Source organism: Muntiacus reevesi, chromosome 7, assembly GCF_963930625.1.
Source record: "Muntiacus reevesi chromosome 7, mMunRee1.1, whole genome shotgun sequence".
In the NCBI taxonomy this organism is placed as follows: domain Eukaryota; kingdom Metazoa; phylum Chordata; class Mammalia; order Artiodactyla; family Cervidae; genus Muntiacus; species Muntiacus reevesi.
This window is the reverse complement of record NC_089255.1, coordinates 72033078-72051742: the sequence shown is the minus strand read 5'-3', so window position 1 is coordinate 72051742 and position 18665 is coordinate 72033078. Positions and strand designations below refer to the sequence as shown.

The 18665-nt window shown below is 38.3% G+C and overlaps 1 protein-coding gene across 1 annotated transcript in view; it reads left to right on the top strand.

Annotated features, from left to right (window-relative positions):
• The window catches only part of KCNH5 (potassium voltage-gated channel subfamily H member 5), a 361713-nt gene extending 343579 nt beyond the window's left edge, over nucleotides 1–18134 (top strand). Inside the window, exon 11 of the mRNA XM_065941253.1 lies at nucleotides 17190–18134. Within this exon, the coding sequence (XP_065797325.1) occupies nucleotides 17190–18134 (945 nt within the window). The remainder of the gene's footprint in view (nucleotides 1–17189) is intronic.
• Nucleotides 18135–18665: the final 531 nt, after the last annotated feature.

The window sequence follows — 18665 nt, the reverse complement described above, 5'->3', positions numbered from 1 at the left end:
TCTTGGTTAAATAATCAGTGTTTTAGTTTGTCTTGACCAGTAGTTATGGAAATAGTCTTAATTTCATGTCTATTTATTGATTAATTTGTATTTTTTTTTTTTTTTTGGTGCAAGAGTACGTTTTTGAATTGAAGGTAATTTTTCATAAAGTTTATGATTCTATTTTTAGATATTATTTGAATTCTTAATTGTTGGAAAAAACATAACATAAAAATTTACCAACTTTATTTAAATCATACATTCCACTGTGTTAAACATATTCTCATATTTGTGTCACTGGAAATAAGTTGCAATACTGTGGGGTATCAGCTTAAGTTGATACCAAGAGTGAGACTCTGCCACCATTAATTCTAACATATGAGGCAGTAACTTAACAGGAGTAGAAATAAGTAAGGAAATTGATATTTGAGACATGAAAAGATAGAAACCAATATTTTCCAGGGACGAAACCATGTGGTATAGTGACCACCTGTGATTGTGTTCCAATGCACTAGTTCTTTTGGAAAAGTTTGGAAAGCAGAATACTAGTAGTGAGTGGGGGTTGTGACTGGTTACATTTAGCAAGGCATGAGAAGAAAAAGGTGATCACAGGTAAGAATTGGCTGACCTGTAAGCAGATAGGGAAAGGATTTAGAACATGAAATGTAAAAATAAGACAGAAAAGTTTTTGTACAAAAATGACTTTTTGGTACAAAAAAAGTCTATTTAGACAGTTTTATGGCTTCCCTGGTAGCTCAACTAAGGAATCCGCCTGTAATGTAGGAGACCTGGGTTCAGTACCTGGATTGGGAAGGTCCCCTGGAGAACGGAATGGCCACCCACTCCAGTATTCTGGCCTGGAGAATTCCTTGGACTGTGTAGTCCATGGGGATGCAAAGAATCAGACACGGCTGAGTGACTTTCACATGGCAAAGATCAGATAACAGAGATGTGGCATCCCATCAAACATGATGCTTTCAATGTAGTTTCCATCATGGAGAAAGAGACAGAGGCAGAGACTGAGAGTAACAGAGACATGGTGCATAGAAAGTAAAGGATTAAACCAGACTTGAGAACTATATCTAGGAGATAACTTTTTGTGAGGTTGCAGGAATATGGAATCAACTATTAACAGATCAGAAGTTAATTTTTTTTAAGATAATTATATGGCCAAAGAAACCATCAGTTCAGTTCAGTTCAGTCACTCAGTCGTGTCTGATTTTTTGCGACCCCATGGACCACAGCACGCCAGGCCTCCCTGTCCATCACCAACTCCTGGAGTTAACCAAACTCATGTCCATTGAGTCGGTGATGCCATCTAACCATCTCATCCTCTGTCATCCCCTTCTCATTCTGCCTTCAATCTTAAGCTTGGTCTTAAAAAATCATTTTTTAAAAATGTGAGCTCAAAACCAAACTTCAGGCCCCTAATCTGCAGGCAGGAAGAAGCTGAGGAAGCTCTACAGTCTTGAGATAGGATAAATTTTCCAACCCCAATAATAGGTTTGAACCGTAGAGGGAAATGGACAAAAAAATGAGCATCCAAGGAAAGGCAATCATGAGCCACAGAGAACAGTGGATGATAGAGCTTATCCCACAGAGCAGAGTGAGAAACTAATAAAGGACTTTACCCCACTACCAGGGCAGAGGGCCATCCCAGCGCCTGCCTGGCAGATCTCACCATTGCTGTGGACCAGTGATGGCTGAGCCTCTCAGCCGTGATTCCCTACAGCTTTTAATGGGAGTGTTAAGTCAGTTACACTGCTTTTGTTCCACTTTGATACATTGTGCACATGTTTATATATGCATGTATGTATATATGCGTGCATCTGTGTGTGTGTGTGTGTGTGTGTGTGTCTAGGGGGACAGATAGCTTGTTTTCTAGTTTATAGGATACCATATCAGGTTTCACCATCAGAAAATGGTACTGCTATTTATACTTTTGTGTAGCCTAAACAGAGACTTTGATTTTTTTTTAATTTTTAATTTTATTTATTTTTTTATTAGTTGGAGGCTAATTACTTCACAACATTTCAGTGGGTTTTGTCATACATTGATATGAACCAGCCATAGAATTACACGTATTCCCCATCCCGATCCCCCCTCCCACCTCCCTCTCCACCCGATTCCTCTGGGTCTTCCCAGTGCACCAGGCCCAAGCACTTGTCTCATGCATCCAACCTGGGCTGGTGATATGTTTCACCATAGATAATTTACATGCTGTTCTTTCAAAACATCCCACCCTCACTTTCTCCCACAGAGTTCAAAAGTCTGTTCTGTACTTCTGTGTCTCTTTTTCTGTTTTGCATATAGGGTTATCGTTACCATCTTTCTAAATTCCATATATATGCGTTAGTATACTGTATTGGTCTTTATCTTTCTGGCTTACTTCACTCTGTATAATGGGCTCCAGTTTCATCCATCTCATTAGAACTGATTCAAATGAATTCTTTTTAATGGCTGAGTAATATTCCATGGTGTATATGTACCACAGCTTCCTTATCCATTCATCTGCTTATGGGCATCTAGGTTGCTTCCATGTCCTGGCTATTATAAACAGTGCTGTGATGAACATTGGGGTGCAGGTGTCTCTTTCAGATATGGTTTCCTTGGTGTGTATGCCCAGGAGTGGTATTGCTGGGTCATATGGCAGTTCTATTTCCAGTTTTTTAAGAAATCTCCACACTGTTTTCCATAGTGGCTGTACTAGTTTGCATTCCCACCAACAGTGTAAGAGGGTTCCCTTTTCTCCACACCCTCTCCAGCATTTATTGCTTGTAGACTTTTGGATAGCAGCCATCCTGACTGGCATGTAATGGTACCTCATTGTGGTTTTGATTTGCATTTCTCTGATAACGAGTGATGTTGAGCATCTTTTCATGTGTTTGTTAGCCATCTGTATGTCTTCTTTGGAGAAATGTCTGTTTAGATCTTTGACCCATTTTTTGATTGGGTCATTTATTTTTGTGGAATTGAGCTTCAGGAGTTGCTTGTATATTTTTGAGATTAATCCTTTGTCTGTTTCTTCATTTGCTATTATCTTCTCCCAATCTGAGGGCTGTCTTTTCACCTTGCTTATAGTTTCCTTTGTTGTGCAAAAGCTTTTAAGTTTAATTTAGTCCCATTTGTTTAGTTTTGCTTTTACTTCCAATATTCTGGGAGGTGGGTCATAGAGGATCTTGCTGTGATTTATGTCGTAGAGTGTTTTGCCTATGTTCTCCTCTAGCAGTTTTATAGTTTCTGGTCTTACATTTAGATCTTTAATCCATTTTGAGTTTATTTTTGTGTATGGTGTTAGAAAGTGTTCTAGTTTCATTCTTTTACAAGTGGTTGACCAGTTTTCCCAGCACCACTTGTTAAAGAGGCTGTCTTTTTTCCATTGTATATCCTTGCCTCCTTTGTCAAAGATAAGGTGTCCATAGGTTCGTGGATTTATCTCTGGGCTTTCTATTCTGTTCCATTGATCTATGTATTTCTCTTTGTGCCAGTACCATACTGTCTTGATGACTGTGGTTTTGTAGTAGAGTCTAAAGTCAGACAGTTTGATTCCTCCAGTTCCATTCTTCTTTTTCAAGATTACTTTGGCTATTCGAGGTTTTTTGTATTTCCATACAAATTGTGAAATTATTTGTTTTAGTTCTGTGAAAAATACCGTTGGTAGCTTGATAGGGATTGCATTGAATCTATAGATTGCTTTGGGTAGAATAGTCATTTTGACAATATTGATTCTTCCAATCCATGAACACGGCATGTTTCTCCATCTGTTTGTGTCCTCTTTGATTTCTTTCATCAGTGTTTTATAGTTTTCTATGTATAGGTCTTTTGTTTCTTTAGGTAGATATACTCCTAAGTATTTTATTCTTTTTGTTGCGATGGTGAATGGTATTGTTTCCTTAATTTCTCTTTCTGCTGTTTCATTGTTAGTATATAGGAATGCAAGGGATTTCTGTGTGTTAATTTTATATCTTGCAACTTTACTATATTCATTGATTAGCTCTAGTAATTTTCTGGAAGAGTCTTTAGGGTTTTCTATGTAGAGGATCATGTCATCTGCAAACAGCAAGAGTTTCACTTCTTCTTTTCCTATCTGGATTCCTTTTACTTCTTTTTCTGCTCTGATTGCTGTGGCCAAAACTTCCAACACTATGTTGAATATTAGTGGTGAGAGTGGGCACCCTTGTCTTGTTCCTGATTCCAGGGGAAATGCTTTCAATTTTTCACCATTGAGGGTGATGCTTGCTGTGGGTTTGTCATATATAGCTTTTATTATGTTGAGGTATGTTCCTTCTATTCCTGCCTTCTGGAGAGTCTTAATCATAAATTAGTGTTGAATTTTGTCAAAGGCTTTCTCTGCGTCTATTGAGATAATCATATGGTTTTTATCTTCCAATTTGTTAATGTGGTGTATTACGTTGATTGATTTGCAGATATTAAAGAATCCTTGCATTCCTGGGATAAAGCCCACTTGGTCATGGTGTATGATTTTTTTAAATATGTTGTTGGATTCTGTTTGCTAGAATTTTGTTAAAGATTTTTGCATCTATGTTCATCAGTGATACTGGCCTGTAGGTTTCTTTTTTTGTGGCATCTTTGTCTGGTTTTGGAATTAGGGTGATGGTGGCCTCATAGAATGAGTTTGGAAGCTTACCTTCTTCTGCAATTTTCTGGAAGAGTTTGAGTAAGATAGGTGTTAGCTCTTCTCTAAATTTTTGGTAGAATTCAGCTGTGAAGCCATCTGGTCCTGGGCTTTTGTTTGCTGGAGATTTCCGATTACAGTTTCAATTTCTGTGCTTGTGATGGCTCTGTTAAGATCTTCTATTTTGTCCTGGTTCAGTTTTGGAAACTTATACTTTTCTAAGAATTTGTCCATTTCATCCAAGTTGTCCATTTTATTGGCATAGAGCTCCTGGTAGTAGTTTTTTATGATCCTTTGTATTTCAGTGTTGTCTGTTGTGATCTCTCCATTTTCATTTCTAATTTTGTTAATTTGGTTCTTCTCTCTTTGTTTCTTAATGAGTCTTGCTAATGGTTTGTCAATTTTGTTTATTTTTTCAAAAAACCAGCTTTTAGCTTTGTTGATTTTTGCTATGGTCTCTTTAGTTTCCTTTGCATTTATTTCTGCCCTAATTTTTAAGATTTCTTTCCTTCTGCTAACCCTGGGGTTCTTCATTTCTTCCTTCTCTAATTGCTTTAGGTGTAGAGTTAGGTTATTTATTTGGGTTTTTTCTTGTTTCTTGATGTAAGCCTGTAATGCTATGAAGCTTCCTCTTAGCACTGCTTTTACAGTGTCCCATAGGTTTTGGGTTGTTGTGTTTTCATTCATTTCTATACATATTTTGATTTCTTTTTTGATTTCTTCTATGATTTGTTGGTTATTCAGAAGCATGTAATTTAGCCTCCATATGTTTGAATTTTTAACAATTTTTTTCCTGTAATTGAGATCTAATCTTACTGCACTGTGGTCAGAAAAGATGACTGGAATGATTTCAATTTTTTTGAATTTTCCAAGACCAGATTTATGGCCCAGGATGTGATCTATTCTGTAGAAGGTTCCGTGTGCACTTGAGAAAAAGGTGAAGTTGATTGTTTTGGGGTGAAATGTCCTATAGATATCAATTAGGTCTAGCTGGTCCATTGTGTCATTTAAGGTTTGTGTTTCCTTGTTGATTTTCTGTTTAGTTGATCTATCCATAGTTGTGAGTGGGGTATTAAAGTCTCCCACTATTATTGTGTTACTATTAATTTCCTCTTTCATACTCGTTAGCGTTTGCTGTACATATTGCGGTACTCCTATGTTGGGTGCATATATATTTATAATTGCTATATCTTCTTCTTGGATTGATCCTTTGATCCTTATGTAGGGTCCTTCTTTGTCTCTTTTCACATCCTTTATTTGAAAGTTAATTTTATCTGATATGAGTATTGTGACTCCTGCTCTCTTTTGGTCTCCGTTTGCGTGAAATATTTTTTTCTAGCCCTTCACTTTTAGTCTGTGTGTGTCTCTTGTTTTGAGGTGGGTCTCTTGTAGACAGCATATATAGGGGTCTTGTTTTTGTATCCATTCAGCCAATCTTTGTCTTTTGGTTGGGGCATTCAACCCATTTACATTTAAGGTAATTATTGATAGATGTGGTCCCGTTGCCATCTACTTTGTTGTTTTGGGTTCACGTTTATACAACATTTCTGCATTTCCTGTCTAGAGAAGATCCTTTAGCATTTGTTGAAGAGCTGGTTTGGTGGTGCTGAATTCTCTCAGCTTTTGCTTGTCTGTAAAGCTTTTGAATTCTCCTTCATATCTGAATGAGATCCTTGCTGGGTACAGTAATCTAGGTTGTAGGTTATTCTCTTTCATTACTTTAAGTATGTCCTGCCATTCCCTTCTGACCTGGAGGGTTTCTATTGATAGATCAGCTGTTATCCTTATGGGAATCCCTTTGTGTGTTATTTGTTATTTCTCCCTTGCTGCTTTTAGTATTTGTTCTTTGTGTTTGATCTTCGTTAATTTGATTAATATGTGTCTTGGGGTGTTTCACCTTGGGTTTATCCTGTTTGGGACTCTCTGGGTTTCTTGGACTTGGGTGGCTATTTCCTTCCCCATTTTAGGGAAGTTTTCAGCTATTATCGCCTCGAGTATTTTCTCATGGCCTTTCTTTTTGTCTTCTTCTTCTGGAACTCCTATGATTCGAATGTTGGGGCATTTCACATTGTCCCAGAGGTCCCTGAGGTTGTCCTCATTTCTTTTGATCCTTTTTTCTTTTGTCCTCTCTGCTTCATTTATTTCCACCATTTTATCTTCTACCTCACTTATCCTATCTTCTGTCTCCATTATTCTACTCTTGGTTCCCTCCAGAGTGTTTTTGATCTCATTCATTGCATTATTCATTTTTAATTGACTCTTTTTTATTTCTTCTAGGTCTTTATTAAACATTTCTTGCATCTTTTCAATCTTTGTCTCCAGGCTATTTATCTGTAACTCCATTTTGTTTTCAAGATTTTGGATCATTTTTATTATCATTATAAATTATTTTTCAGGTAGATTCCCTATCTCCTCTTCTTTTGTTTTACTTGGTGGGCTTTTTTCATGTTCCTTTACCTGTTGGGTATTTCTCTGCCTTTTCATCTTGTTTAGATTGCTGTGTCTGGAGTGGGCTTTCTGTATTCTGGAGGTCTGTGGTTCCTTTTTATTGTGGAGGTTTTACCCAGTGGGTGGGGTTAGACGATGGCTTGTCAAGGTTTCCTGGTTAGGGAAGCTTGCATCGGTGTTCTGGTGCGTGGAACTTGATTTCTTCTCTTTGGAGAGCAATGGAGCGCCCAGTAATGGGTTTTGAGATGGGTCTATGTGTTAGGTGTGACCTTGGGCAGCCTGTATGTTGACGTTCAGGGCTATGTTCCTGCGTTGCTGGAGAATTTGCATGGTATGTCTTGCTCTAAAACTTATTGGCTCTTGGGTGGTGGTTGGTTTCAGTGTAGGTATGGAGGCTTTTGGATGGTCACTTATTACTCAAAGTTCCATGTAGTCAGGAGTTTTCTGGTATTCTCAGGTTTTGGGCTTAAGTCTCCTGCCTCTGGATTTCAGTTTTATTCTTCCTGTAGTCTCAGGACTTCTCCAACTATACAGCACTGATAATAAAACTTCTAGGTTAATGGTGAAAAGATTCTCCCCCGTTAGGGACACCCAGAGAGGTTCACAGAGTTACATGAAGAAGAGGAGAGGGAGGAGGGAGATAGAGATGAGCAGGAGGAGAAAAAGGGGGACTCAAGAGGAGAGAGACAGATCTACGCAGTTGTCTGTTCCCAGAGTGTTCTCCGTAGCCCAGACACCCACAAAGATTCACAGAATTGGATTGGGAAGAGAAGGGGAAAGGAGGAAATAGAGGTGTTCTGAGGTAGAAAACAGAGAGTCAAGATTGGGAGAGAATAATCAACACACTCCTGAATAAAAATGGGAACTGAATATTGGATTCTTAAATGTTCACAATTTATATCATATACTGAAAAACAAAAATTAAAAATCTAGAGGTTAGACTCTTAAAAATACTATATTAAAAACAAAAACCAAAACACACACAAAAAAATTTTAGAAATATATATGAAGTTTGGTTTAAAAATAGGGCTTCTCTTCTTTTTTTTTTTTTCTGTAAGGTTATAGTGTATTGAAAATGAAAATTAAGGAGTAGTAGAGGAGTACTAGAGGACTTTAAAAGAAATAAGAGAAAAAGAAAAATAGAAAATAGAAGAGAAGAAGAAAAAAAAAAGAAGAAAAAAAAGAAAAAAAATTTTTTTTCCCTAATTAAAAAAAATCATAAAAATCTATGAAAATGAAAGTTAAGGAGTAATGGGGGAGTAATAGGGAATTTTAAAGGAAAATAAAAGAGAAAAAATAAAAAAAAGTTTTTTTTCCTTACTTAAAATAAAAAAAAATATATCTAGGAATTTCTCTGGAGCTGTTGCGGTCAGTGTGGGTTCAGCTCAGTTTCAGATAGCTCCTCGTTCCAGCTTACACTTCTCGATATCTACAGGCCCTTCCGGTGTAGTCGGTGTTTTCTTCAGGGATTTTAATCTGTTGCACCGGTCCCTTTGAAGCGGTTGCGTTTGTTTATTTGGCTTCTGTTGCCGGTCTCTTCAGGGCCTCATTTCCGCCCTGACACAGGCGGGTGGAGGTGGACTCTTATTCAGGAAGCTAGTTCAGTCGCACTGCAGGGAGGGGCTGGTGCTCCGGGGAGGGGCTGGTGCTGTTTTCTCTGTCTGCGCTGCTCAGGCTCCCGGCTGGTCTATATGGAGCGCGCCCCGCCCTGCGCGCAGTTGCAGCCCTCGGGTGATCCACAAAAGCGCGGAACACAAAGCTGCGCCTGCGTTTTGTCCCTACGCCCCCGAGTGGCTCAGGCAGCCAGGCGCTTGTCGGGCGCTCTCTCCCCGAGTGCTGCGTGTCTTCCGCCCTGCGCGATCCCAGCCTCAGTTTCCGCCCGCGCCAGTCGGGTGCGTGCGCCTTCTGCCCTCCGCGTCCCCAGCCCCAATCCCCGCCTGCACTGGTAGGGTGCATGTGTCCTGTGTCTAGCCACCCTCCCGGCGGATGTCGATCATCCAGAATCTCGGAGGTCTTTGATTAGAAAGTGGAGGCCTGTTTGCAGTGTGGTAGGGGATGCGGTCCTTGGGGCCGAGCTTGCCCCCTTCCTCTCCCCCCTGCCTCCTGCCTCCGGTGGGGCTGGGCGAGTCGGCAGCCTGGGAGCTCTTCTCAGGACTTTCTTGGTCCCTTTGTTCTGCGAACGGCCGGCAGTGTGTTGTGGCTGGTTAATTTTCTCTCTCTCTTTTGCTGTCCCACAGTTCAAGCTGGGAACTCACAAAAGCTCCCTCCGATTGTCCTCAGGGCTCTCAGGCCCGGACCCTGCCCCAAGCAATGCCGCCGGCTCCTCTCCGTTCCGCCCCCACTTGTTGGTGGTGGATGCGGGCGTCTGGGGTACTTTTCTGCTGGGAGTTGCTTTTAGGCTCGTAATCTGTGGGTTTTATTTATTGTTTCCCTCCCAGTCAGATTGCCCTACGAGATTCAAATGCTTCCCCAGGCCCGCTAGTGCTAGGGTTTCCCGGTGTCTGGAAACGTCTTCTATTAAGACTCCCTTTCCGGGACGGATATCCGTCCTTAGCTCTTTTGTCTCACTTTTTATCTTTTATATTTTGTCCTACCTCCTTTCGAAGACAATGGGCTGCTTTTCTGGGCGCCTGATGACTTCAGCTAGCGATCAGAAGTTGTTTTGTGAAGTTTGCTCTGCGTTCAGTTATTCTTTTGATGAATTTGTAGGAGAGAAAGTGGGCTCCCAGTCCTACTCCTCTGCCATCTTGGCTCCTCCCCCAAGTCTTTGATACATTTTTTAGTTGAAATTTCCATATGGTATGAGGCGGGCATCTGTATCTATATACATCTATATATTTTTTCTTTTTTGTGAACATGCAGTTGCTCCAGCACCATTTGTTGAAAAGGTTAATCTTTCCTAATTGAATCCTCTGGGCATTCTTGTCAAAAAGCAATTGACCATAAATGCATAGGTTTATTTTTAGACTCAGTTCTATTCCATTGATGTATATGTCTGTCCTTATGCCAGTACCACATTGTCTTGATTACTAAAGATTTGTAATAAGTTTTTAAGCTGGGAAGTATGAATCCTCCAACTACATTCTTATATTTTGATAATTTTAGATATTCTGGGTCCCTCGCATTTCCACCCATATTTCAGGGTCAGCTTGTCAGTTCCTGAAAAATAAAGTTTTTATTTTAGTTCCTAATTAATTTAGGAATTAAATCTGCAGATGAATTTGGGGGATATTGTCATGCTAACAATATTTAGCCTTTCAATTCATAAATATGAATATCTATCAATTTGGGGCTTTAAATTATTTGAGCAATGTTTTATAGTTTTTGTGTATAAGTCCTGTGTTTCTTTTGTTAAAATTTTTCCTAAGTATTCTATTTTCTTTGATGCTGTCTTCTGACATTATTTTCTTAGTTTTGTTTTTAGATCATTCATTACTAGCATAGAAATACAACTTTTTTTCAATTTTGTATCCTACATTCTTGCTGAAGTCCTTTATTAGCTCTACTAGTTTTTTTGTCTGTGTGTGTGTGTGTGCATGCATGCACAATTGTATGTGGATTCCTAGGATTTTCTGTGTACCTAATCATGTCATCTCCAAATAGAGATGGTTTTAATTCTTTTTCATTCTGGATGTCTTTTATTTCATTTTCTTAACAACTTCCCTGACAGTTAGCTTCAGCACAGTGATAAATAGGAGTGGCAAGATGGTACATACCTGTCTCTTACCTGAACTCTTGAAAGAGCTTTCAGTATTTTATCATATTAAATATGATATTAGAGGCCCTGAATTTTTATGTTGTATTTGGCCCTACATATTGTATAGCTGGGCTTCCCTGGTGGCTCAGATGGTAAAGAATCTGCCTGTAACACAGGAGACCTGGGTTCAATCCCTGAGTTGATCCCCTGGAGGAGGGCATGGAAACCCACTCCAGTATTCTTGCCTGGAGAATCCCCATGGACAGAAGAGCCTGGTGGGCTACAGTCAATGGGGTCACAGAGTTGGACATGACTGAGAAACTAAAAAAAAATAAAAATAAAAAAGGACATTGTTTAGCTGGTCCTGCCTCATAAAGAAGAGCAGAGTGAGCTGAGGATTAAAGGATAAGTAGGAGCTCCCCAGCAGGTGAGGGGGAGAGAGAACACTATGTGCAGTGTTAGAGCCTAGATCTCAGACTGACTCAGTAGCTGGTGTGTGAAGGTCAAGTGAGAGCGGAGGAAAACAGAAGCTGGAAAGGAAGGTGAACTAAACCACTGTAGGCTTGCTGACTGCTTTAAAGAGCTTTGATTTTACTCTGATTTTTGTGTGTGGGACACGATCACATTTGATATATAATAGAAAAGAATGGAATAAAGGGAAATAAAGGTTGAAACTGCGACAGGGAAGACAAATCATGGATTATTGCAGTCTTTGAGACTGAATCTAAACTTTGCCAGCTTTACCTTGGACTAGCTATATTCTTGGCTTTGAAGACTTTGGCTTCCTTCTTTTATGTTTTTTTAATGAAAAAACTTTACTAATAGAAATGTGTAATTATATCAGTTAAGTCTAGAATGTCCTGCATTTGCATCTTATGGAGAAGGCTATGGCACCCCACTCCAGTACCATTGCCTGGAAAATCCCATGGATGGAGGAGCCTACTCCACGGATGGAGTAGGCTGCAGTCCATGGGGTCGCTAAAAGTCGGATCCGACTGAGCAACTTCACTTTCACTTTTCACTTTCACGCATTGGAGAAGGAAATGGCAACCCACTCCAGTGTTCTTGCCTGGAGAATCCCAGGGACGGGGGAGCCTGGTGGGCTGCTGTCTATGGGGTCACACAGAGTCAGACACGACTGAAGTGACTTAGCAGCAGCAGCAACCACACACATTCGCATTAACACATTAACAAACACAAACAACACATTTCCCAACACATTAACAAAATCAAACAATTTTCTTTTTCTCTCATTTCCTTACTTTTTCCTTTCTACTCAACTCCCTTCCTTCCTTTTTCTTTGTATTAATCACTTAATTAATTAATTCCTCGAAGCTCATTTAGGACCTAAGGGGCTGAACTAGATCTATGACACATTCCTTGCCCTGGAAGAGCCTATGGATGGTTGAATGAAGCAAGGCAGTCGTATTTCAAATCTGAGTATGGTGTATCATTTTATCCTTCAGTCACACATGGTCACCTGCCAAGGCTCTGTCACCATGGCCTTTGTTAAAAGAAGTTTATAGCATCTGATATATACACAGTAGTGATTGATAAGTACTTCTTTGTCGTATTAGTTCAGGTTGGAATGGTTGGAAAGACTAGAGTTAAAATTAGTGACTAAGTTTATAGAAACAGTAAAAGGAACCAAAGCACCAAACCAACTAGGTCCTTAAAGAGGGTCAGATAATCTGGAGCTGGTGTTTGATTGTATAAGTAGCTATAAATTCCTAATCAATTCTGTAGATTCACAGATCTGGGAAGTGATGAGCCATTTCAGAGAGTATACTTCTATCCTCCAAATTACATAATACTAAATCCATGTCATTAAATAAATGATTCTAGCCCTTTTTTCCCCCTTGCCTTTATTGGATTTCAAAGTTCAGTACACATTCAAATTATTCAATTTTGATATCCCTTTTATTATCAAATGTCCTACTTTTGAAATGGAAAGCTCAGTTGGCCATGTTCCCTGTCAAGTTTAAGAAGCTTTTATCATTTAAATAAATTAAACCTTCCATCACGGGCTCCACAGAACGTAATGAAGCAAGGAGAAGAAAAGCTTAAATGAAATAAACCCCTTTACTCATAGAAACAGTACAGGCTATTGTGCAGTCTACCAATAAATGTGTGGCTCTAATCATAATCTGATTTGTGATTTTTCTTTTCTAATTTTGTTCTAAATTTTTTAGTGTTTATTAGCAATTTGACTTGTCATTCAGCAAAAGAGAGACACAGGACATATCAAGTGCAAGAGGTTGTAGGTTATTAATACTAAAGAAAAGAGCAAATTTTCATTTTTAAAAGCTGATTTATTTTAATCCAAGTTTTTTCTTTACATGATTTAATTCTTATATAAGTTGATCTCCTCTGAATTTACTCAGATCCTTTAATTATTTTTTAAAATAATGTTTTGGGGGATTTTGTTTTTTAATCTTTGTTTTCTAAGGAAAAATAATCATAATTTCCATGTTAACATTTGGCAGGATTAATGTATATAGATTATGTATTGAATTATTGAATTAACAGGAAATTATTTACTTTCTGTATGACACATTGCCAGTGTAAGAATCAATTGGATAACGAAAACTCTTATTGTTTGAAGATTCTTTCAATGCCAAAAAGTAGCCTGAAGATTATTTTAATCTAAAATAAAAACACAGTTTTGAAGTTTTAACTAACTAAAAATTATCAATCTTTCTCTTCCTTATGAATTTAAACCATTTTATTCTACATGATTAAAATGTTAAAGGTAAGAAGCACTTCTTTAGAAGGAAAGATTCAGCATGGACTCAGATAATTTATATGAGAATGTTCATGCTTGTAATGGTAATGTAGAATAATTTCCATCCTAGTTTTTATAATGAAATATCTTCTTCATAATAAAAACATGTTGTTATTCAAAGTTGGGATTTAGAGTCATAAAATTATGTTCAAACTATGAGCATTTATTTTATTTAATGTTACTACATTTAATGTTTTAGAAATATGGTGACTTTATTTTCTTATTTGTTATATAACATTTTTTATAAGTCATAGCAAAGTATATCAGGCTTTGCATGTAAGACATAGGCCAACTGGTTGTGACACCTCTGTAATTTTTTTTTTTAATTTCAGGGCCTATATTCTTATACCTTGCATTAGGAAAGTTTTGCTTTGTCATCAGCTGGAAAATACATTCTTGATGTTATTCTATTCTTACAGTTCAAGGATTCTTACTCAAGTTCTTTAAAGATTGATCTGTGGGTCAAAAATTTGAACTTGATTCTACTCAGCAAGTGTTTGTCAACTCTACTTATTCATCATGCACAGAGCTTCAATTGTTTATTCATTTCACCACTTTGAGGGATGGTTCATCATGACAAATGCTCTGTGAAGGGTTACCTTTTGGGTGTTAAACTACTGTATCACTCCCTACTTCATCCATTCACCTGTCTGGGTACAGGTGCAGGAGGTAGTATCAAAGTTATCCTGAAGAACTGCATTAGACTGTAACGGTTAACTGTTTGGAATCTGACTCCATGAATTTGTGTCCTGGCCATTTACTAGCTGTGTGACCTACTGCAAACCACTTAAACTTTTTGTGCTTCAGTCTGCTTTTCTGTAACATGACAATAGTAGGACCTATCTCATAGAGGAGTAGTGACAGTTAAATAAGCTAATACACCTGTAGAAGTGACCTCTTTTTTTATAAGTATTTTTGATAAGTATTTTTATAAGTATTTTTGAGTAATTCATAATTTCTGTTCTACAGTCAAAATAAATAAATTTAGTCTCATTCAGCAAACTCCATTCAATTTAAACTTTTTTTTTTTTTTAAGTGACCTCTGACTTACAAGTCTGTTTATGCTAAATAGTTGATGAAATCCAGGTATGAATTCTTTGGATTCTGTTTTTCATATAGAAAACCTCATTCTTTTTCTCATTTCCTTTTACATCTTCTTGGTGACAAAATATGCCAGCCCAGTTCTATCTCATTTGTCCCTGGTTGCAGAGTGGCAGCCTGGCCCTGTCACAAAACTCACCTTGTGCTCAGTAGCATGGCATTAGGAGTCTTTGTTCTCCACTTGGTGGGAGCAGTGTCAAAGGCCTTTGTTGGCTTTTGGCTGATGGGAGGACCTGGCTGGTAAAGGAAACTGGAGAAAGAAGGCTTTTTTTTTTTTTAACTGATGTTTTACTTGGGCATATTACATCCTTAAATCACAAAGCATCCCAAATTTGGTAAACACTCAATAATTATAAGCAATTATTAGCCATTGTATTGAAAATTTAAAGCACAAAGGTATGGCTTAAGATGCCCACAGATTCTCAGTCTCCAGGAATCCCAAATCTTTCATCTGTGAACCTCACATGGCAGTATAAATTTATCCCATTCAGATAAATAATGTATGATTTTTTAGTGTGTCCTAAATATTGCATGGATGTCTTGTATTTTATCTGACATCCCTGTGTGCCAAGCACTTGCCCTCCTCCACTGTTCATTTGACATAGATGCATTTCCCCACCCCCTAAATGTGAAGGGTAATCTCAGCTATGTCTTTCCAACACTAAGTAACTACATTTAAAAACAAACAAGGCTGGAGTCCAGTGGGAAGAAGGATGTGACCTACCATTTACATTAATCTCTTTATGTCAGTGCATAGAATCAAAGTAACTGCATTTACAATGAAAGGGAATGATCCAGGAATAGAGTATCTTCATTTCCATGTTTGGATTTGTCTGGTCTCAAAAAGTGTTAATATCTTGAAGTTTAGCACAAGCCTTGTTTACCTAGGAAGCAAGAGAAACATGTCAACCCTTTGAAAGACTTCTTATTAAACTGCTGGAGCTTTGATGTCAGACTAAAGAGATTAGAATTACATTTGTCAAAAAGATCCATTTCATGTACTAGTAGAGAAGGGAAAATATGCTGGTCTTTATAGACAGTAACTGAATTTAGAGAATATTTATTTTAAAATATAAATTATTACTTCTTGATAAGCTATATTTAGTGCATCAATATCAATTTAGAAAATGTGCTTTTATAGGGAGAATTGCCTCTCCCTGACTTCTCTGTTTACAGTCATCATCACTAGTATTGGTTCTAGCATAAGATCAATGCCTATACGGAGACAGAGGTGATGAAAATGGTTTCAAACAGAAAGTGTTTTATGAGAGTTCAAGGGAGATAATCAACATATTCTGAGAGCCTATTACATGGGAGAGACTATATACTTCACATGCATTTCTAATACAACCAACAGCTTAATAAGAGAGGGTGATGGAGGCAAGTAATCTTGCTAGCATCATAAAATTATCTGATTCTGAAAGCACATTAATATAACTCCCTTGTGAATATTCCTTATAACCCTCATCTGTAGCTATTTTGTTCTTTAGAAGACTGAGTAAAAAATCTCGCACTTTCCAAATTCACCTCTGACTCTGATAATATAAGTGGTAATAATTTCTTACATAGTCAGTCTTTTATATTTTTCTTGATGGGGTTGTAACTTCTTCACAATATTATTTTCAAAACATTTAAATAAAATCTATGCTTACTTATTTGTGAGTACTCATCTAACCCTGCATGTACTATGTATTTAACTTTACATTTGAATTTTTAAAATATTAGAATTTGAAGAGTCCAGCCTCCTATTCAGTGAAAGTATTACATGGACAACATTCTTATTTCTATTCGAATATTTCAGTGGTGTGAGTTTCATGAGTTTTTGAGGCAGTGTAATCAGTTAATGCATAGTAGATTGAAATGAAGTTTGTATACTGACCTGGTATTTACCTTCCCGAAGCTTCTATATATGAATCCTTGTTCTGGCCTCAGAGCCACATAAATAAATTTAACCCCTCCTTCCACCCAACTCACAGTGCTATATTGGTAGACTGCCTAACTTTTCAGTATAGCTAAGAACGCTTATTATTTGACCTCTAAACAGAGGGTGACATTAAGAATGGGTTTGAGTCATATTAATATGATCAACAAGAAAAAAGAAAAACTTACAGAAAATAGTGATCTATTGCAAAGAGATAAATATGTTTTCTTGCACATGCATGTGTACATATATGCATATACATATATACTAACATATTAATAGATGTTTATATTTACGTATTTGTATATTTTCTGTGAAATGGGAATGTGAACAAGAAAGCAAATCGCTCTATTTAGTTGTCTCTTTACTACATTCCCCCTCTGATATGCAAGGAAGTGGGACAAAATGAGCTGAGCAAACTTAGTCAGTGTTTCTATGTCTGATTTCAAGTGTATTGTACCTGTTAACTGGCACTGGACTGTTTCTCCCTTCAGAAGTGGTCTTGCTTGCCCTCTCTTCACTAGTTTCTTTTGGAAAACAGAATATACCTGGTATCTTGTCACACAAGTATAAAGTCATCTGTTTTTATAGTCAAGTTTTTAATCTTTCTGCCCCTCCACAGATCATTTTCCGCAAAATCAGTGATGTGAAGAAAGAAGAGGAGGAGCGCCTCAGGCAGAAGAACGAGGTCACCCTCAGCATCCCCGTGGACCATCCGGTAAGAAAGCTCTTCCAGAAATTCAAGCAGCAGAAGGAGCTGCGGAATCAGGGCTCAACGCAGAGCGACCCCGAGCGGAACCAGCTGCAGGAAGGCCGCTCCTTACAGAATGGCGCGCCCATCACCGGCACCAGTGTGGTCACCGTGTCACAGATCACACCCATTCAGACGTCCCTGGCCTACGTGAAAACCGGCGAGTCCCTCAAGCAAAACAACCGCGACGCCATGGAGCTCAAGCCCGGCGGCGGCGCCGACCCCAAATGCCTCAAAGTCAACAGCCCCATAAGGATGAAGAATGGAAATGGGAAAGGGTGGCTGCGACTCAAGAATAACATGGGAGCCCATGAGGAGAAGAAGGAAGACTGGAATAACGTCACTAAAGCCGAGTCGATGGGGCTACTGTCCGAGGACCCCAAGGGCAGTGATTCAGAGAACAGTGTCACCAAAAACCCATTAAGGAAAACGGATTCCTGTGACAGTGGGATTACAAAAAGTGACCTTCGCTTGGATAAGGCTGGGGAGGCACGAAGTCCATTAGAGCACAGTCCCATCCAGGCTGATGCCAAACACCCCTTCTATCCCATCCCCGAGCAGGCCTTACAGACCACACTGCAGGAAGTCAAACACGAACTCAAAGAAGACATTCAGCTGCTGAGCTGCAGAATGACTGCCCTGGAGAAGCAGGTGGCAGAAATCTTAAAAATACTCTCAGAGAAAAGCGCACCCCCAATCTCTTCTCCAAAATCCCAAATGCCTCTCCAAGTACCTCCTCAGATACCCTGTCAGGATATTTTTAGTGTTTCAAGGCCTGAGTCCCCTGAATCTGACAAAGATGAAATCCACTTTTAATATATATATACGTATATATTTGTTAATATATTAAAAACAGTATATACATCTATATACATATGTGTGTATATACAGTATATACATATATATATATATTTTCACTTGCTTTCAATATGATGAACACAATATGGATTTTGATGTGTAAATATTGCATGTCCAGCTGGATTCTGGCCTGCCAAAGAAGATAATTATTAAAAACGTAGATATTGCTTGTATATTATGCAGTTGACTGCATGCACAATTTACATTTATTTATAATCTCTATTCTGTAATTTTAAAAAGTATGATTTTTGTTAACCAAGACAGTGTAATAGTTGAAGAATCAGGGTCCAAACTGCCAATGTTGCCATGACAAATTTGATCTCAGGCTGAGTATACTGATCTGTCATTTCCTCACTCTTCTGTTAAGTTAAAATTATAATTAATGCCAAGGAATCATTCAACCTTTTAAACTATTAGTGCCATTTTATGGTCTTATTCCATAGGATATTTTTCTGTAACATAGTGTTAGGTTATTTTCCACAACAGGCA